This window comes from Metarhizium robertsii (assembly GCF_000187425.2).
Source record: "Metarhizium robertsii ARSEF 23 chromosome Unknown MAA_Scf_5, whole genome shotgun sequence".
NCBI classification, from domain to species: Eukaryota; Fungi; Ascomycota; class Sordariomycetes; order Hypocreales; family Clavicipitaceae; genus Metarhizium; species Metarhizium robertsii.
In genome coordinates, this window is record NW_011942193.1 from 1,977,130 (window position 1) to 1,997,699 (window position 20,570).

A 20,570-nucleotide genomic window follows, 5' to 3' on the forward strand; every position below is an offset into this window, starting at 1 on the left:
CAGGAAAGCGACGGGGCGTCACTTGTGAATGCTCATCAACTCACAGATATCCTACAAATTCCTATCATTTATTGCCTGTAAATGTAATGTCTCGTCCTTTTCCGCTTTGCTGCAACCTGCGCTATAGCCACCCCTATCGTGATGATGGACCTGAGTTACATACCCTGGAGAGTGTAAACATGAGCATCACACGCACTTGGTGTCCGTTTGGGAATCACCACTAACCACCTGAGATTTCCTCCCAGAATTGTACCAACTGTAAGGACGAATGTAAATACAAAAACCGAAATGGCAAGAACACCTTCGTTAAGTGCCCTTCGTTCGCTAACAACAAGGTATCGTTTAGTGGATGCCCAAGTAGCTAGCCGTTTACTCTCCAACCATGCTAATCTCGCCTTGCGTTTTTCCAGAGCACCAAGAATGGCGCCCCGTGCTCATTCGACAGCGTCTCCAGAGCCGTGGCCTGTAACTAGATATTCTCTACTACGATGCTTCGGCATTCAATTGTCTGTCTGTGTTTGTGTTAATTGACACCGTCGTTCACTGGCTTTCTGTTCTTTAAAAGATTCTTAAGGCACGGCAAATGCTTCTCTTAACGCAAGGCATCCCCACCTGTTTGGTAAACCCTGAGAATTTCAGAGTTTCGTTTCTCCACGTTCGAGACCATGGAGTCAATAGCATCAGCGGCATACTCCTTTAGGCGTTCCGCGTTAGCCTCTTTTGCCTCGTCCTGTATCTTCATTATCCAGAACCTCAATAGTGCGAAAGTCTCACGGATCCTCAAATGTGAGGCGGAATAAGAAGAGGGTTGACCTGACATATTTTGCCCTTGCTAATGCGGGTCTACACCAGCTTGGCCAAGAAGGACGCAAAGCTAAGGTGGTGGGAACCCGACATGGGCGCGCAGTTATCAACCCAGAGGTCAGTCATGTCAGTGACCAGGAAGGGCAGGTCATTCCACAGCGTGCCTTCGACTGCTGGCGAGATATTGATGCCGTATAACCCCGGTGCAGGCCTGGTTGGGGGCCCCATTCCTTGGATGCGGAGGATATCGGGGACCAGACGATGGTGGTGACGTTTCATATGACGTATAGCAGCTAAGCTGGCAGTACATATGCCAAGAAGAATGCAGGTAACCTTCGAGGGAGTGCATCCCATCTCCAATTTCACCGTACCGACTGCCGACGATCCAGGCTCGATTAAAGAATGCTGCTCCCCGGAGTTCCTCTAGTTGCCCTGAGTGGCGGTTTCACGTACTTTCTCTCAGTGTCTAGAGGCGCTGTCTAACGAGATTTCCTCGGGAAGTCTTTTAGTCAGGGCTCAGAAGAGAGTCACGGAGGTGATAACATTTTGAGATGGTGATTGATGGTAATGGAAAACAGGTCAGTCAGGTGAAGTAATGAACACGAGAGACTAAGTGAGCAAACCGCGCGGGGGCCAAATATATACCAGTTGACTTGCTGTTCTGATTTAACCAGTCTCCGGACAGCCAGATACATATACATTCAAGTACTCCATAGCAGCTGCAGGATTCTGACGGGCCAATAGGCCACAAGTGTACTCAGACAGCGTAATTCATCAGTAATTGAGGAGCTCGGGCACTTATTTCAGAACTCTCATTTCACTAGAAGGTCTGCCTTGGGCCGAGCTTGAGCCACTATCAGTCCTTGTCGTTGCGAAGAGTCCGAATCGATTCATGATGAGTCAAAGAGACTAGGGCTTTTGCAACTTAGAGGCGGCTGATGATAGTCATAGTGTACTCACCAAGGTTGACTGCCCAAAAAATCCGGCCTTGGTCTTGACTAAAACCATTGGAGGGGCTCGAATAGTTTTCGTACATGTAGATATTCGTCTTGAAGCGTAGCCCAGTAGAAAGTATCGGAAATGCGTCATGGCAAGATTGCAAAATGACAGGGTTGACTCGGGGTACGTGTAAAAACAGGGACTTGGCAAGAATCCCAGGATGCTGACCGGATATGACCGGACCTGCGTAAAGGGGAAAAATTATGAGCACGAGCTGGCGAGACGATGGAAGCCCAGATATCGATCTAACATAATGTGTATGGAGTAACTCGCATCGAAAGAACACTTTACAGTAAGAGGAATCTGAGGAATCTGAGGCATCTGAGGCATCTGAGGCAGGCAGGCGCGCCAAGAGCCGCAGGCACACCTCCCCCGTTCTTGCTCGTTTTTGCCTGCGCGATATCACCTGGACTCCTCCCCAGCCACAAACTCACCCAAGTAATAGAGCCTATGGCCTCCATGTTAAGATGGAAATACGCCAAGTACAACCTGGTGCCGTCAAAATCAAACCAGACCACCAGTTGGCCTGTTGAGTATGATTCCGTGCAGGCCCCACCCGGACTTTCCCCAGCTCCCAGCTCACAAGCACTGAATCCCATTACAAGCCCGCGCAGCACGGACCTCACCGACATCCTGACGCCTCCTTTAACCGGCACAACACCCAATCTTAAAATCACGCCCTGATCACTTCTTCTCACATCCCCATCACCCACATGGCACATGATGTAAGCATTCTTTCTTCCCCACACAAACGTGATGACCCGCGTGCTGGTGTTTCTCCAGCACGTCGCATACTGCAAGCGGCTGAGGCACCACGTCGCACGTCAAATGTACAACTTGTCATGCGCCCCGTGGCCCACCAGCATCGCATCTGCACCAAGTGGACGAATCGATACCCAGCCCATGACATCAATTGCCGCATCGCGTAGGAGGTAAGCTGCATTGGGCCATTGGGCAATCTTCGTCACGGCCTAATGCGCTAATGGGGAATCAAGGCACCAGACCGCTGTTCAAACCTGCATATTTGGAGCACATGCGCATGCGCAGTTTTGCATGCCCTCGACGCCTTGGTCAACGAAAACACGGACCCTCTGTGTCATTGCTGTCCGTGTCTCAGTCAAACTATGTACGCACTTCGGCCGAACAAAGCATGCAAGGATCTGCGTTGAACTGTTTCTTGATTCGCTCCCGACGATCAACACCCTCTCTCTACTCTGCATATCACGCCTTGCAACTCATGGTTCGCCTCCATCTTCCGGCTTCCGTCCTTCATCTTCCCAGATGCCTTGCTGCCACGCCATTCCCCATCTCAGCATCAGCCGTCTTGCTGCTCAGTCTAGGTCCTTGGCCTCTTTCCCCCGCAACACCGACTGTATATCCCAAATCATAACCAGTCGAGCCAAGTCGATAGACAATGACGGCTTCGAGCTGGTGGTCTTTGCAGACTGTGGTTCTTATCCCAATATATATATGTATCTCTATTGCGTTAACCTTCTTTGCCTGAACGAAAAGCTGTACGACTATCGCCCAGCGGGGATATTTGGAAGGAGGAAGCCTCATGGCCTGTAAAAACGCCCCGAAATCCGAGTAAAAACCTTATCCAAAAAAAAAAAAGATCATGTAAATCAAACGCTGCAATAAGCCAAAGAAAAAACCGGGTGTCCACACCCCCCCAATGATTTCGAAACGACACGTGGCTCAGGTTAGAGAAGCCCACGTCAAATCTGGTGCGATGACAAGCAAGGAGGCAAAAGAAACCGCCGGTGCGTATCGGATTGAATCCCTGAGGACAAGAAAAGAGAGGGAATCGAGAGGCTCCATCACTCTTCAGCAGCCAACATTGCCTTCACCTTCTCCAGGGCGTCCTCTTTAACTTCGTCGACATCACGACTGGCATCAACCGTGATGACGTCAATCTCATCCTCCCTAGGGCGTTCCAAGATGTCAAACTGGCTTTTGACCATGTTGGCACCCATGTAATGGCCCTTGCGCGCAGTGACACGCTTCAAGAGCAGCTCCGCAGGCGCATGAAGGAAAATGAAGTGGATTATCAGTGAACGGTCCCAGTATGCAGCCACGCGGATGACATCTCTGTATTTGAGCTTGAGAGCGGAACAAGCAACAACCACTCCTTCCGCCCCATCGTGGATCCGGCTGTTAGCTTGATTCCGCAATTCGGTAAGCCAATCCCATCTGTCGGCGTCGGTAAGAGGGATACCGGAGCTCATCTTGTCTATGTTGGACTGGGGGTGATACTGTACACGGCGTCAGTCAGGGACTCTTGCGCCTGCCGCTCTTCCGAGTGTGCAACCACACCACGACAATGACTTACCAGGTCACCCTCGATGTAAGGAATATCAAGCGCATTGGCCAAATGCTCGGCTACCGTCGTCTTGCCGCATCCTGCAGGGCCAGTAACCAACCAGAGGTGGTGCTGCTGGTGAGGTTGTGTCTGGCTATTAGCCACCACGGCGCCAGCAGCGGTTGCCGCAACAGGTTTGACAGAGGCCGAAGGCAATGGAGCCGCCGCCGCCTGATCTTGTCCATTGGGCATCGCACTATCGTAGGACAACATGCTGTAAAATATAATGACGTACGATTACACAGATGAAATGATCGATTCACAGGTGCAACGGTGACGTAGGTGTTGCTCAAAGGTCGAGACGGTCCAAGGGAGTGGTGTGTAGGATACTGAGGATGTAGGACGTTTGAAGTTGTGGGAGAGCGAGTTCCCTCGGGACGCTGGCGGTCAACACAACCCCGGGCCTGTGATATATGAATCGAGTATATGAGCAGTATCACGCTGAAGGCGGAAACGCCGACTAAGCAAATGTTCGGAAAGATGCAGGAGCGATTGAAGCAATCGAGAATGCCTAAGAGGGAAATGGCGGTATCAACCAAGGTCGAATGGGAAGTCGTGGTGGAGGAGATGATGGAAGAGATTGAAGGAAAAAAAGGGAACTGAAACTCGAAGCAGCCTAGAGACTGGTTAAATCCGAGGGGCAAGCAGGCTTGGTGATTTCCCACGGTCCCGGGCCACGCTGCTTATTAGAGCAAACAACCCTGGACTCATCGAGAGAACAAGGGGAGACAAGGGGTGGAGGAGAGAGGCCGTGGCGCCAGGTCACGATCTTAGCCTCCAGTCCCGGACATGGACAAGAAAATTGTGCTCGATGTGACAAGGCTACTAGGCGAGAGTACATACAACGCGGGTCCTCCGTCAATTCTGCGCTAGAATTTTTAATAGACTTTGTACCATGCTCAACGAGAAACCAGACCATGACGGAATATGGAGTGCATGGCGTCCAAAGGGAGGGGAGTGGGGAGGGGCGTGTCACACAATTTTTTTAGAAGACTAGTTTCTCGATTCCGGAGACGGCGCCCCAGTGGGCATCAACTGCGGAAGTCTTTGAATCCTTTGTTGTCTGGGCGAGCATTTTGCTGGTTCTTGATAGCAATGTGCAGGCATTCGCTCAACTCCAGTGGCTACATGGCTAGTGTTGACCGTTGAACACGACATACGTACATGGGCTTATCCATCTCTGGTGCATCAGACAGGGGCCAGCCAGTGCGTCGGGTCTTGCTTTTTTCTTCATCATTGACATGGATTGAAGAATCGGTGTGCCGTCTTGAGGCAGTAGTACTACTGCTAGTAGTACGGAGTAGTACCGGCTGAGGTTTGGCATCGATGCGCTCTGCCCTCATGGCCCGACATGCCGTTGACCGACATAGACTAGTATTGAGCAAGGCCAGGGATCAGTGTGGGTATGATTGCTGACCAAGCTGCATCAATTCCTAAATCTGCAGCCGGCGTTGTCATTAAATTGTGAGTCTTGTTGCCTCTCAGCCTTAACGCTGCATCCTGCCGCCGCTCGCAAGTACCGGAGCAGCACACGCAGCACACCGGCTGACCGGGATTCAACTGCGTACATATTTACAACTCCGTATGTATGTATTATGATGATGTATGTACATGTAATTGAGCAAGCGGCACTACTCGGCACGATTCGTGCAATTACCATTTGTTGCAAAATGCTGGAGCGGAGCAGTGGTTCCACCATCCAGGGATCCCACCGCGTCCGCCGCCGCCGTGTCTGATGTCCAACATGCAGTCTCGTCTCGAAGCGAACCCGTCTGCCGCCTTGAACTCTTTATTTAGGCTTTCCCTGTATCTGAGTGTTTAGCGCATGTCATCAATAACCAACCATCTGTCATATCCGGGGTGCCGGGGAAGCGTTCCAAGCTACCATATCAAGATTACGTACTCCGTATGTACACACGTACATCACGTAGCACCGGCCCTTGATGGGGAATTGGGACCCGCTACACCGGAAGCGCTTCCGGTACGTGGCAGCTGACCTCAGTTTCTTGCCCAGAACCCCAGCCAGCACCTTTTGTCAGGGTCGTTGGCCATCGTAAGTGTTGTGATGCACGAGCAAAATAGTATTGCTGACGACCCTTGAACCCTGAAACTTGCATTCTGCTGCTTACGGGACACCAGCGAGAGATTGGCCTTAACATCCTTCTCGCAATCTATTGCCTTGTAATCTGAACAAGGTGCTGTCAAGTTGCTAGTGACGGCGTCTTGCATGACGGTGTGGTGTGTCTCCAAAAGAAACGTGGCGCAATCGATCTCGCAGGCTTCACACCCCCGGCGGCGAGTACTGAGTTTGGCAACTCTGGACAAGTTCGTGCATCGGCTATTGACCGGACGCCTCATGATGGGCGGACAATAGGCGGACCAAGTCTACAACTCTGCCCAATCCACATGACGCTGCCATAGAACAATCGAACTGGCTGGCTCTTTGTGGTCTCGGGATGTTTCTGTTGACAACAGTAACGGCACGAAGAATAAGCATGCCTGGCATAATGAGAAGAATCTCAATACCAACTTTGGGATACAGGAGTCATGGGCGGTCTCTGCGCGATTTTGGCATTTGCCATCGGTAACCGATTGTACCCTGCAAACGCCGACACATTGCCGTGGGGCCGTGGGGGGAAGTCTTAGAACCCCAACATTTCAACATTGACTGCGGGAACTCATGTGCGTGGGGGTTGATGCTGGGGTCGTGAACGGAAGAGTGGCACTACTCCGAACATGCTAGAACGGTAGTACACTGCAGTAGCAGCGCATGACGAATTGTACTGACGTGAGCCCGCGGGTATATGTACCTACCCATATGTGCGTAGTTCGTGCCCGCGAAGTCGAGGTTGAAGACAGAGAGCGGGAAGAGCCGCTGCCTAGCTTGTGTCGGTTTGATAACGACTGAAATAGTCATGGTTGCAATGTAGTTGCTGAAACTGCGCCATGCTTTTGCTTATCTAAGGACAAGGAGGTGGAACGTCGACAGTGTTTTTTTGTGGAAAGTACACAAGCACAAGCAATGATGTGCAACCTGGATCCTAAACACTGCCTTTGTGATAGCGAGTGTCCGAGAGGCATAGTCTGTCGTTGCGTTGATTGTCCCATGCCTGGCCCAAGAGTTTGGATAGGATTGTTTGGATGCCTGTTGTTGACAATCCTCAAGCGCTCGTCATTGCGTTGTTATTCAGGACCAAAGCTGCGTTACCGAGTGATTCCTATTGTGTTTGGTCAGCCAGACGGTATGGCAAACAAACCATATACATGTCCCGTATGGGTTCTGTCAAACAAACAATTTGATGATAATGTGACCTCGTCGTCAAACTGATTCAACATGATGGACCTTGGTACCAATGTTTATGAAAGTAGGGAAAAAACTTGCGGCCCTGGCACTTGGATGCAGGTAGAACGTACTTACATAATCCGTTCAATGAACCCCGGTGTGCCTAATAGCGGCAGGTCAAAAGATTGATTGCGTAAAGCTGATATTTGGATAATGGTCTTCTGATTTGGGATGCCATCGTTGTAAGGAAGAAACAAGTTGCCGCCAAATGCGCAAGGAGACTTCTTTTCAGGAATTTATAAAAAGTTAGCCGGTACAGCCATGTTCATGCCATTGTCGACGGTTCTAGTCCAACCCCGCGGCGGGGTGTGAGAGCCGTCCATGTACGTTGGAGGATGAGGCAGGAGTGAATGCAATTCTTTCTTGCCTGATATTTGGCCACTAATGGTAGCGGGGCCGTGTAGCAATTCAAATACTCCGTACTACATGCAGACAGCCCAGAGCACTCTCCTTGAGAATAAAACAATGATATGACTTGCCTCTTTTCATTACTTTTGAATTATGTCAGAAACAGATATTTCACGCTTCCATAATCTTCTCTCTCCTGCGCCCTGCCTGCTGGCTGTGAAAGGACGAAGGGCGAGACTCCAATGTTGCCTGCGCCTCCCCCGCCTTTAGTGGCTGTTTAGCTGGTGGGAGCCTATCAGAGGGCCGTAGCCCGGTCGTGATGTGCCACGAGAAGGAGCCACCCAGGCACTTTTGGTGCAGCGAGAAAGCACTTGAGCCAATTCAGCAATTTTGCACCACCAATCGCCAATAGCAGGCCGACGCTGTCCTCAACCTGTACTACGTAGCCCAATTGCGAGCCAGCAAACAACCGCCTCTGTCGAGAAGAGGAACTTTTGACCTCGGGAGGGAAGCTACTGTACGTACCTGTTCTCTATAAGGTCAACTGGTGTCGCGCTACGTACGTCTGTCGTCTCCGACTTCTTCATGTCCCTCACATTGTCCTTGGTCCTTCGAAGGCTGTCATCTGCGAGACCAGTCGGTTTAAGAACCTCCGTATCTTGTCTACGACCTCCTCTCCGTTGCGTGGCTCCTCGTTGTTCGGGATTGTCGTCATCGCCCTTCTCCGCCATGGCTTCCGCGGACCTCAAGCATTTCCTCGCCGACCAGCCTCCGTCAGTGGTCAGACTGGAGATCGAGCAACATTTTGAGGCCTTGAATGACAAGCAGAAGCGCTATGCTCATTTTATTAGCAAGTATGTGTGAATCCCCAACGACGTTGCTCTCAACCGCGCCAACTCGCTCTGACTCCCATGACCCTACATAGAGCCTGCTTTGCTGGAACCAGAATTGTCCTTCGGCAAATCTCTCCAGAGTCTGAGCCCATATATGATCTCATCCTGACCTTGCATAAGAGTTGCAATGGCAATTGGGATGCTCTGGCCAAGAAGGCTGGTGTTGACGACGCTGAGCTTACCAGCTTCTTGGAGTATGCTGCTATGTTTCTCGGCAACAACGGAAATTATAAAAGCTTTGGCGATTCCAAGTTCCTTCCCCGATGCAGCGATAAAACTGTTGCTGCCCTTGCTGCTACTTCTCCCGAGGCGGCCAAGTTTTATGAGGCGACTAATGGTGGCATCTTCAGCCATGACAAGCCCGGCTTGCTTCATCTCGGGTTCATCGATGCAGGCCACATGACTACATATTATCCTGATTCTCCCACCATTACCAAGGATGAGATCGAGAGCGTTTCCGCGTGGATGGAGAAGAAGGGGTTGCTACCGGAGAACAACAGACTGCGTAAGAATGCCGACGGCTCATTCGATATCCTCATTGCCTCCGTGGTCACTAGCGTTCCTGCTGAAGGTGGAGATATTGGTAAAGACACCCAGTTCACGGTTGACGATGGTGCTTTGAAGGGCAAGACCATCAGACTCATCTACGGCGACTATGCAAAGGAGATGAAGAACATTGCTGCCTACATCAAACAGGCAGCAGACAATGCCGATAACGATACTGAGAAACGGATGCACATTAACTACAACAAGTCCTTTGAAAGCGGATCCCTTGAAGCCTACAAAGATGCCCAGAGAAACTGGATCAAGGACAAGGGTCCCATGGTGGAGTGCAATATTGGCTTTGTTGAGACTTACCGCGACCCTGCCGGAGTACGTGGTGAGTGGGAGGGCTTTGCATCCATGGTCAACCTAGAGCGCACCCGTGCCTTTGGAGAACTTGTCGCTGCTGCTCCCACTCTCATCCCTCTCCTCCCTTGGAGCAAGGACTTTGAAAAGGACAAATTCCTATCTCCCGACTTTACGTCATTGGAGGTCATGACCTTTGCTGGGTCTGGTATTCCTGCTGGCATTAATATCCCCAATTATGACGATATTCGACAGACTGAAGGTTTCAAGAATGTCTCATTGGGTAACGTCTTGAGTGCCAAGGCGCCCAATGAGAAGATCCCTTTTATCCGTGATGAGGACTTGGAGGTCTATCAAAAGTATCGTGACGCTTCCTTTGAGGTCCAGGTCGGTCTCCACGAATTGACCGGTAAGTTTATTCAAGGAACTATACCCACGAAGAAAAGCTTCAATTTAACTAATCTGCCCTTTAAGGCCACGGCTGTGGTAAACTCCTCCAGGAAACAGCACCTGGAGTATTCAACTTTGACAAAGAGAACCCCCCTATCAGCCCAGTTACCCAAAAGCCAATCACGACTTGGTATAAGCCTGGTCAGACCTGGGGCTCCGTTTTTGGCAGCGTAGCCGCCTCGTATGAAGAATGTCGAGCCGAGCTGGTTGCCATGCACCTTAGCTGCGAGTTCCCTGTTCTGAAAATATTTGGTTTCGGGGATGGCAGCATGGATATGGACGGTGAAGCTGGTGATGTCTTGTATGCGTCGTATCTTTCCATGGCCCGGGCTGGTCTTGCAGCTACGGAACTGTGGGACCCAAAGAGCCAGAAATGGGGTCAGGCTCACAGTCAAGCTCGTTTCTCTATCCTGAAGTGCTTCCTCGATGCTGGCGATGATTTCTGCAAGCTAAACTATACCAAGGACGACCTGTCTGATCTGACCATCCGGCTGGATCGATCCAAGATTCTCACAGCGGGCCGCAAAGCCGTTGCTGATTACCTGCAAAAGCTTCACGTTTACAAGTCTACCGCCGATGTCGAGGCCGGTACCGAGTTCTATAATGAGATGACCAAGGTCGACCTGGAATTCTGGGGCACCAAGATCCGTAATGTTGTTCTTGATAACAAGCAACCTCGCAAGGTGTTTGTTCAGGCCAATACAACCTTGGATGAGTCTTCTGGCAAGGTTTCCATCAAGCACTACGATCCTAGTCTTGTTGGTATTATCCAGAGTTGGGTTGACAGGGATTTGTAATTGACGCCAGATAGCACGGGGAGTCGAGGCAGGTTGAATCATGAAAACTACATTGTAAATTAGAATGTCAAATTGGAATGAAAAAAAAAAAAAAATTAAACAAGTTAATTGCAAAAGTCGAGACCTGCCATCAGGGTTTCTTCCATTGCGACAGTTTGCATATTCGTGTACATCCGGATCAGTTATATGGATCATATCACTCGTCAATTCCACATCATTGCCAGCGGGGACTGAGGTTCATGGATTCCTTGGATTTTGTGTTATGGATCATCATCACGGCTCACCAGACTGCCCTGGTAGAACTCTTCATTTATGCTCGTTTGTTTTTTTGACTGTAAAAACCTGATTACAGACGCCAAGATGTGACCGATGCCTGTCAACTTCCAAATGCAATTGGCCAAACCAGCCCTATGTGTTCGGAGAACCCGTTTCCCGTTTCTACAACCCGTTGCCGCGCCGTTAAAAACGACCCGTTCCTTCGGTACCACACCGCGCTAGCTCTTCCACCACACACGCCCCAACTTCCAAACCCCTCGTTCGATTGTGCAACTCGTAAACTCAGCAACAAATTCTCATCCTTTTTTGGTTTTCAAAAAGACAAAATTAGTTGTTGCCGGGTTTACCAGGCCATCTCGTGGGGCTTGTCACCCTTTCGCAAGCTGAAGGAGCTGGCGAGGTAGCTGGCGAGCATGTCGACCTTCTTGATGTTGCCAATCAGGGGCTTGTCGATGGCCTTCTGGTCGGCAGCACGGCTGCTGTTGATCTGCTTCTTCTGCAAGGAATCCATTAGTTTCCCGTGTCGTTGCTCCAACTGTCACCTCCACACCGAATACTGTCTCTCGTGGACAATATTCGAATGTGAGGGTTTTCGAAAGCAACATACCTGAGCCTTCTCTCCCTGCTTGAAGAAAGCCTCCTCACTAGCCTTCTCCTTGGCCTTCTCCGCAGTAAAGTACTTGGGCTGAGCAATCTCCTCAACCTTCTTGGCGTCAAGGCCGGAGACATCGACCTTCTGGGAGGTGGCGATGACGTATCGGGAGTTGACTCGTCGCAGAGGAACACCGTTGATCTTGAAGGGGCCAGTAACAAGAAGGACACCCTGGTCGAGGGCCTTCAGAAGGATGACGCGCTTGCCGCGGAAACGACCGGCGAGGAGAATCAGGACGGTACCGGGCTGGAGGGACTTGCGGGGAGCCCAAGAACGGACTGCCTTGCGGACCTGGAGATTTTGACATGCTTGGTTAGCCATCTTGTATTACGATATCGAGTTACGTCTGCGCATATAACTCTCATGGTGGCCCTCTGCACTGGGTGGTTGTCCAATTGTACAATATCGATAGTTGCCTTCCCTGCAGTGAGGTATTGCACTTGGACGTCCCCGGAGTCATCTCATTGCTTTACTCATGGAGTCATCCCGATTGTAAACACCGAAGGTGGTTGTTTGTTGGTAATCAACAATATGTTGCCATTGTCATATGCTCGGGTTGCCGTTGTCGCCATCGCGCGCTTGTCCATCGTTCCATAATTTGTGCTTCGCCCGGGCAGAGGCCACCATGAAATTTGTCTTGTCGCATCACATCACCGATATCAACAACATCACCATGAAACTCACCTGCTTGGCCTCGTTCTCATCATCGGCAGGATACCACTTCTGGGCCTTGGCCGAGGGAGCGGGAACCTCCCGGGTCGACTTCCCGAACTTCTTGGTCGTGGGCTTCGCCGACATGGTGACTCTCGGGTTGTGTCTTGTTGGGCTGTGGAGAGGAAAGGAAGACACGTTTGGTGATGCTCGCCCAAAATGTTGGAATTCTTTGTGAACGCCGCTAGCGAATTTGTGGGAGGCAAAATGTGAACCCTCAGGCGCTAACCGCTTACGGCAGCACGCCTTGCCCAACTTTTCCCGCCCAACTTGTGGGACATGGGGCTGGAAGCACGTGATGATAAGATAGGCGGTGACGGCACCGTTGCAGGCCGTCCCGGGCGCCCCAGTTATTAGCAGTTCAGAGCCAGAACTTACGAGAAGCTGGTGGTGCCGCCTTGAAGATCTCAGAACTGGGGGAGGGAGCTTCTGGGGCCCAAGGTTTCCAGGTATATTTTCCGAGTCTGAGCTCTAGGTCGAATGTATGTTACACCTACACATTCATCCAATGCACGAATGTTCACTGGGATTGTACTAGGACGGCAGTAATATTATACTTGCATTTACTATGCAAGCCAGACGCCAATTAATAGCTTCGGCCCAGCGAGTAGTTGGTGCCACGGCTCGATCTTCAAGACCAGTCTTGCGACTGGCGGCAACTCGGAGAGCTTGCGCAACACCCCTACGGTTTCTCCCAACAACTGCTACACGATGCTACGCAAACGGACGGCCTCACCCCCCGGGAGGAACGCATCGTATGAATATGGGGGGTGAAGAGGAAAAACCGGCACTGGAACAGTTTGGCATCGATCTCACGGCTCGAGCCAAAGACGGCAAACTTGATCCGGTCATTGGACGAGATGCCGAGATCCAACGAACGATTCAAATATTGTCCCGACGAACCAAGAACAATCCTGTCTTGATTGGAAATGCCGGTACAGGGAAGACTGCTATTCTGGAAGGTCTTGCGCTTCGGATCATTCGGGGCGACGTGCCAGAAAGTATAAAGAACAAGCGAGTCATCAGTTTGGATCTGGGCTCCCTGATAGCCGGTGCCAAATTCAGAGGTGACTTTGAAGAGCGATTGAAAAAGGTCCTTGACGAAGTTCAAAAAGCAGAAGGACAAGTTATTCTTTTCATTGATGAGCTACACACTCTGCTTGGCCTGGGTAAGGCCGAAGGCTCAATCGACGCCTCCAACTTGTTGAAGCCTGCCTTGGCTCGAGGCGAGTTACAGTGCTGCGGCGCCACAACGCTCAACGAATATCGACAGATTGAAAAGGACGTAGCTCTGGCTCGCAGGTTTCAGCCCATCATTGTCAGCGAGCCCTCGGTCGAGGATACCATCAGCATCCTCCGTGGTATCAAGGACAAATATGAAGTACACCACGGCGTCCGTATCACTGATGGGGCTCTAGTCGCGGCAGCAACCTTATCCAATCGATACGTCACGGATCGTTTCCTGCCGGACAAAGCAATTGATTTGATGGACGAAGCAGCCAGTCACTTGAAACTGCAGCATGAATCGAAACCCGAAGACATCATGCGACTTGACCACAAGATCATGACCATTCAGATTGAGCTCGAAAGTTTACGCAAAGAAAAGGATGTTGCGAGCCAGGAACGCAGAGAGAAGCTGGAAAAAGATCTAAAAGAGTACCAAGATGAAATTGCCCAACTCAATGCTCGTTGGGAAAAGGAACGCAGCGAGATCGAATCCGTCAAAGTGATCCAGGAAGATCTCGACAAGGCTAGGTTTGATCTGGAACAAGCGCAGCGTGAGGGCAACTTTGCTCGCGCCTCTGAGCTCCGATTTGGCGTCATCCCAACTCTCGAACAGAAGCTCCCCTCGGACGAGGAGAGCCAGCAATCGCAGTCCGAGGATGCTCTGATCCACGACTCTGTCACATCAGACGACATCGCCAACGTCGTCTCCAGGATCACAGGCATCCCCGTATCAAAGCTCACTTCCGGCCACATCGAGAAGCTAGTACACATGGAAGACACGCTGCGCGAAGCCGTCAAGGGCCAAGACGACGCTATCAAGGCTGTCTCCGACGCAGTCCGCCTCCAACGCGCTGGCCTCAGCGGCGAGAACAAGCCTCTCGCATCTTTCTTCTTCCTCGGCCCCACGGGCGTCGGCAAGACAGAACTGTGCAAGAAGCTCGCCGGCTTCCTGTTCTCCACGGAATCCGCAGTCGTCCGCTTCGACATGTCCGAGTTTCAAGAAAAACACACCATATCGCGTCTCATCGGCGCGCCCTCTGGCTATGTAGGCTACGAAGACGCCGGCCAGCTGACCGAGGCTGTGCGTCGCAAGCCCTACGCCGTACTACTATTTGACGAGTTTGAAAAGGCGCACCGTGACATATCCGCGCTGCTACTCCAGGTCCTTGACGAGGGGTACCTTACCGACGCGCAAGGCCACAAGGTTGATTTCAAAAATACAATCATTGTGCTGACGTCCAATCTTGGGGCCGATATCCTCGTCGGGCAGAACCAACTCCACCCGTACAAGGAGAGTCCCGACGGGGAAATGGACCCGTCCGTTCGTAAAGCCGTTATGGACGTCGTGGCTCAGGCATACCCGCCCGAATTCCTCAACCGCATCGACTCCTTCATCATCTTCAAACGCCTTGCGCTGTCCGCCATAAGGGATATTGTCGATATTCGTCTCAAGGAGCTGCAGCAGCGTCTGGATGACAAGCGAATCAAGCTCACTGTCCCGGATACAGTCAAGGACTGGCTCGCCGAACGCGGTTACGATCCCAAGTTTGGTGCGAGACCTTTGAATAGGCTCATCACAAACGAGATTGGCAACGGGCTGGCTGATAAGATTATCCGTGGGCAGTTGAAGATGGGGCAAGCTGCCGAGGTGAAGATTAAGCAGGATGGTACGGGCTTGGAAGTGGTTAATACTTCCGAGACTGCGGTATGATGTAATGTATTGTAACGTAATGTAATGTACGTCTATTTCACTGGGAGCATGGAGTCTCGGATTTTGTATGTTAGAATAGCTGATTTGGAGAGTTGTCTATAGCACGCACTACATGTATTTATATTTACTCCTCTCAGTTGTTTGATGTCCGCGTGTTTCATACCAAGCACACACACCCACACACCTACAATATATCTAATTCATGAATTGAAGCACTTCCCTAGAAATTATGAGCACCATACTTTAAACATGAAAGACTTTCCATTCTTCAATGTATCTGCCCCATTCGCTCTGTTCTCACTCATCCTCTGTCTGCCATACCTTTCCAACCATCCCGCCGAAAACGAACCCATGCCAGGAAGCGGAGAGTCAAAACACACAAGAGCCACAGAAGACAGACCGATTCCCATAGGAAAAAAAAAATGAGCCACAAGTTTAAAATAACATCGAGAACCAATTTTTTTTAGAAAAACCTCCCTTTCTCCGTTCATCCCCCAATTCATCCTTCTGTCGCTCCGCTACGAATCCTTTCCCAGCCGGGAGGCCTGTGCAACGAACCTAACGCCGCTAATCTAGCGCAATGAAGAGACAAGATGACGAGAGACAAAGAGTAAGTCAAACCAGGACTAAAACATAACAGCGTAAACCACGGTCTCTGCCTTGCACAAGTGCCCTCCTTCCATGCCGATTTCCCCCTATCCACCCGGTACATCCAAAGCCCTCAATACTCATCGTGTATGCTGCCAAGAACCTTGATCCAGCTACCAGCATGACTCCGTAAGCCCGGCTGTTTGCTCTTGTCCTAATGGTTCATGCAAGATGTATTCTACCAAACACCCATGGCCATTGTAGCACAAGCCCTTTCAAAGGGCCGCATTTGGAAGGCCCAACATGTATATGTGCCTCACGACAACACCTAAAAAAAAGACAACGGTCAAAGCCGGACAGGGACGAAGGATGAATAAAAGACTAAATTTTGATTCGATTGGTTGATCGATAGCTTTTCAATTACAGCCGAAGCCTCACTATAACGAAGTCCGGTATTGCAGAGAGTACGTGATTTGAGGGGGTACGAATGAGAAGGCGGGGGTTGATCAAAGGCTTCTCGCAGGTGATGTCTACTGGTGGCCGGCCTTACGGAGGGTGGTGGCGAGCCACTCAAGACCCTCGTACAGGCCGTCACCAGACGTGGCACAAGTGGACTGGATATACTGTTGGACGCCAAGATTAGTGACCTGATGACGAGCTCGAGATTGCATTGTGGACGTACCCAGGCGCGTTGCCTCAGGCTGTGGAGGCCGAGTTTGTCAGTGATCTCGGCAGCATTCATGGCATTCTAAGGCGAGTTGGTTAGCTGAATTGTCATGCGACGCGAGCATGCATCAGAGCAGGATAAGGGTAGCTTACAGGAAGATCCTGCTTGTTGGCAAAGACCAACAGGATGGCGTCTCGCAGCTCATCCTCGTTGAGCATGCGCTGGAGTTCCTCACGGGCCTCGACAACACGGTCACGATCGTTGCTGTCGACGACGAAGATGATACCCTGAGTGTTCTGGAAGTAATGTCTCCATAGAGGACGAATCTTGTCCTGGCCACCGACGTCCCACACGGTAAACTGAATGTTCTTGTACTCGACAGTCTCGACGTTGAAACCTGGAAAAGGGGGAGGGGAGTTAGCATGGCAGTGTGGGGAGGAGCTCTTGCGGGATGCGAGAAGGCAAGTGCAGCGGCGGAGAGAAATTGACAAGACGGGCCCAAGAGCGGTCGGGGGAATCTTACCAATGGTAGGAATGGTGGTGACGATTTCGCCAAGCTTAAGCTTGTACAGAATGGTGGTTTTACCGGCGGCATCGAGACCAACCATCAGAATTCTCATCTCCTTCTTCCCCCACAACTTGTCGAAAAGCTTAGAAAAGGTGAGACCCATGATTGCGACTTGCGGCGATGAGGGCGGCTAGTCGTATTATGTGTAGCGGTGGTGGCTGTGGATGTAGGAAAAAGAGAAAAAGAGATCGACCGAGCGACCGAGCGAGAGATATCTATGTGTCCTAATTGCCACGCGTAAGTAAGCCAGCCAGCCAGGAGGGGTTTTTTCTCTCGTAGTGGGCTGAAGGTCGGCGGGCAGGAGGGCAGAAGGAGGCAGAAAATGATGCAATGACGAGAATTAAGGTCGATGCAGGACCGGGTGGAAATTGACCGACTTGTGGCTCGTCGGCAAGTCAACAAGTGACTCTTGGGGGTGCGACTTGATATACTCGTGCGCGGACAGAGGACACATGTCCAGGGATAGGCTGCCGCATTTCAACGAGTGGTCAAGTGGGTGGGTTCACACACTGTGCGGCACCAACTCGGGCTGAGTGAGTGACTTGAGCCTCGACGACGGAGATGCCGTGCAAGGCGACGGCGACGGCGACAGTGAGGAAAAAGCCCAAGGCATTCCTGTTGGGCTCGGGTGCACAAGGTAACGATCATGACGGGCACGACGGGATGAATCGAGGGCGCGGGCAGAGACGACTTACTCCTTGGTCGATGGATCGCGGGATGGTTTGAAGAGTGGGCGTGCAGGAGTGGATAAGGAAAAGGAGAGTTCTCGTGGGCAGGATATTTTTTGGCCAGGTCGGTGAAGAGGCAGGGAGAAGCAGAGGGAGAGGCAGAGGAGCGGCGGTGCCTTGAGACCTTGGGGCTCGGGCTTGGTGCAGAGGCACGGGTCAAGTGGTCCAAGTGGGCGCACGCTGATGAAATCAAGGTCCAGCGCAAGTATCCGAGTACGGCGTGCCTGGTACGTATCATGTCCTTAACTCTAGGATCTTCTTGCGCCATATTACCTAAGATGTCAAGATACTAGTACTTACTGAGGTACTTGGTCTTATCTTGCCCTGATTCATCGTCCGTTTGTTAGTTGACGGCCCATCTGGCTTTGTGCTCGTGCTATCCAGCCATTGAACTTAGAAGATCTAGGTATTGAGTACTTAAGTACTTATACCTAGCCTAGGCACCTGGGCAGTTTCGCTAGGGGCTGCCACAACTCCCCACCAGACACTTGTACTGGACATTGAACTGGACATTGAATAATTCTTCTCAGGGTTGTGCACAGCCCGGAAGGTTCTGAACTTGCTAAATGTGGCTTCCTGTCGGACCCTGTCTGGTCGCTACATGCCCCTTGACAACTACAACTACTCCGTTGGCTGCCACAGAACCCGCGGCTCTGCCTGTCTTCAACTGAGAACTCCTAGCACGTGTTTACGGTGCAAAAATAACGGGGCATACAGTGAAATGAACTATTTCTCCACACTGAACGAGTGCGAAGTCATCTGGTGCGCAGCATGGAAGTCCAGAGCTCATGATTAAAAATACTCATTTACGCTAACCCTTCACTGTGCGTAAATACTGTACAAGTCTCTGCTGCCCTGAGGGCAAATGGTGCCTGCCTCGTAAACTTCGGGAAACGTTAATCCGTGGAGGCTCCCGAGGCTAATCAAGGCTTCGTCTCTCCCAGCAGTGAGTCTCCTGAAGTCTCCTGAGTTGAGCAAACTCAGTGCAAGCCAATGGTGGGTACCTGGAATCTTTGTCCACAATAACGAGCCACTCAGAGCCCGAGGACTGGGTTCCACTTTTTGTTCATCCCTCATCACCCACCCACGGCAGCAATGTACCTAGTAACCTCGGGCCGCAGTACTAAGCTTCATCCAAAGTCCATGGCCCAGAGGTAGCGGGTACATGTACAATCTCTCGCTCCTGGCCAACCCCTGTCTGAACAGCAGGAGCAACCTCCATCTAAATTATCCCCATCGCCAGCGAAAAGGTGTCACGTTCGCGCATCAACCAGCTCCCCAGCTTCGATAGTTATATTCTGCCTGCTTCGCTTCGCCATCACTGCAACGCCCCGCAGGCAGACGACCGCAGAGATATAGCTGTCAATTTCAAAGTTTCGACTATACGACGTAAAAATGCATCTGCCTTGGGCTGCGAGGTCACTGTTCGCTGTGGCGACGGTGGCCTTCCAAGTCGTTAGCGCACACAACATTGTGCTGCCTGCCCACGGCATCGAGTGCTTCCACGAGAGCCTGCATCGCGACGACAAGATGACCGTCACCTTCCAGACTGGTGATCGGGAATTTGGCAGCGCTGGCAATCTCGATGTCGACTTTTGGGTATGAGCTTGCCCGACCCCCAAAGCGTTATCCGCACCACTGCATACGAAACAGCGGGAAGGGCGGTTGTTTCCACGCGATATCAGCGTCATATTTTATTTGGGCTTTTGATCTCTCTAACATTGGCTGCCTACAGATACTGAACCCCAGCGGTGGCTACGAGGTCAACGAGAGGAGTGTCTCTACCGGCGACCACTCCTTCACTGCCCACACCGACGGCAAATACACATACTGCTTCGGTAATCAGCACTGGGGAGCAAACACCAAGGAGGTTTCTTTCAACGTCCACGGTGTCGTCTATGTCAGCGAATCCGAAATGCCGTCTGACCCTATTGAAGCCGAAGGTACTACCATACAACTATCTGATCATCCCCATGTAGGCCACAGCAAAGCTAACGATGCCAAACCGCAGCCCGCAAACTGTCCGATCTCCTTGCCCAAGTCAAGGACGAACAGCAATACATTATCATGCGAGAGCGGACCCACCGCAACACTGCCGAGAGCACCAACGCCCGCGTCAAGTGGTGGAACCTGTTTGTCATTGGCGTCGTCCTCGGCGAGTCTCTGTTCCAGGTCTGGTGGTTGCGCCGCTTCTTCGAGGTCAAGCGTGTCGTATAAAGGGGGATGGGGCGGTATTCTTAATTTGTTCATTCGATCCTATTCACAAAGAATAAAAAGCGACAAGCACTTGACCACGGCAGAAAGCAGCCTGGTTTCCCAGCTGCTTCAACTTTGGGGCAGTTGTCAAAACGCGGTTATTTGGTTTTCACGAGCAGCATATTGGCGTAAACGGGAATGGTCTTGGGAACACGTGAATGACGGCAAGGGTGAGCATTGCACAAGACTTAGTTTAGGGTGAGGGGCCCAAGATGTAAGATTTAGGCGGTAATAGATGCGTCTTTATTCCTCGTATAATGAATGAATGGAGAAAACTCGAAAAGCCCGTTCACGTCAAATCTATAATTTATCACTCAGAAGACGAACCCTTTTTCGTGGCC

The 20,570-nt window shown here is 51.2% G+C and overlaps 6 protein-coding genes across 6 annotated transcripts; 3 read left to right on the forward strand and 3 right to left on the reverse strand.

The window, feature by feature from the left end:
* Window positions 1-3,623: 3,623 nt before the first annotated feature.
* MAA_04068 (glucokinase) lies at window positions 3,624-4,378 on the reverse strand (the record flags this gene model as incomplete). The annotated part of the gene is made up of 2 exons (XM_007822066.1): window positions 3,624-4,058; window positions 4,136-4,378. The coding sequence occupies 2 exons, from the start codon at window positions 4,376-4,378 to the stop codon at window positions 3,624-3,626; spliced, it is 678 nt and encodes a 225-aa protein (XP_007820257.1).
* A 4,207-nt stretch (window positions 4,379-8,585) lies between these two features.
* Window positions 8,586-10,845, forward strand: MAA_04067 (dipeptidyl peptidase; the record flags this gene model as incomplete). The annotated part of the gene is made up of 3 exons (XM_007822065.1): window positions 8,586-8,710; window positions 8,782-10,007; window positions 10,073-10,845. The coding sequence occupies 3 exons, from the start codon at window positions 8,586-8,588 to the stop codon at window positions 10,843-10,845; spliced, it is 2,124 nt and encodes a 707-aa protein (XP_007820256.1).
* Window positions 10,846-11,464: 619 nt separating this feature from the next.
* MAA_04066 (Ribosomal protein L6E) lies at window positions 11,465-12,571 on the reverse strand (the record flags this gene model as incomplete). Its single annotated transcript, XM_007822064.1, has 3 exons — window positions 11,465-11,617; window positions 11,729-12,064; window positions 12,458-12,571. 3 exons carry the CDS (start codon window positions 12,569-12,571, stop codon window positions 11,465-11,467), a joined length of 603 nt encoding a protein of 200 aa, XP_007820255.1.
* Window positions 12,572-13,052: 481 nt separating this feature from the next.
* MAA_04065 (ATPase) lies at window positions 13,053-15,422 on the forward strand (the record flags this gene model as incomplete). Its single annotated transcript, XM_007822063.1, has 1 exon — window positions 13,053-15,422. The coding sequence occupies one exon, from the start codon at window positions 13,053-13,055 to the stop codon at window positions 15,420-15,422; it is 2,370 nt and encodes a 789-aa protein (XP_007820254.1).
* Window positions 15,423-16,540: 1,118 nt separating this feature from the next.
* MAA_04064 (RAS-like GTPase, Rho2 subfamily) lies at window positions 16,541-17,348 on the reverse strand (the record flags this gene model as incomplete). The annotated part of the gene is made up of 4 exons (XM_007822062.1): window positions 16,541-16,633; window positions 16,693-16,758; window positions 16,830-17,074; window positions 17,201-17,348. The coding sequence occupies 4 exons, from the start codon at window positions 17,346-17,348 to the stop codon at window positions 16,541-16,543; spliced, it is 552 nt and encodes a 183-aa protein (XP_007820253.1).
* Window positions 17,349-19,368: 2,020 nt separating this feature from the next.
* Window positions 19,369-20,190, forward strand: MAA_04063 (emp24/gp25L/p24 family protein; the record flags this gene model as incomplete). The annotated part of the gene is made up of 3 exons (XM_007822061.1): window positions 19,369-19,572; window positions 19,709-19,916; window positions 19,985-20,190. The coding sequence occupies 3 exons, from the start codon at window positions 19,369-19,371 to the stop codon at window positions 20,188-20,190; spliced, it is 618 nt and encodes a 205-aa protein (XP_007820252.1).
* Window positions 20,191-20,570: the final 380 nt, after the last annotated feature.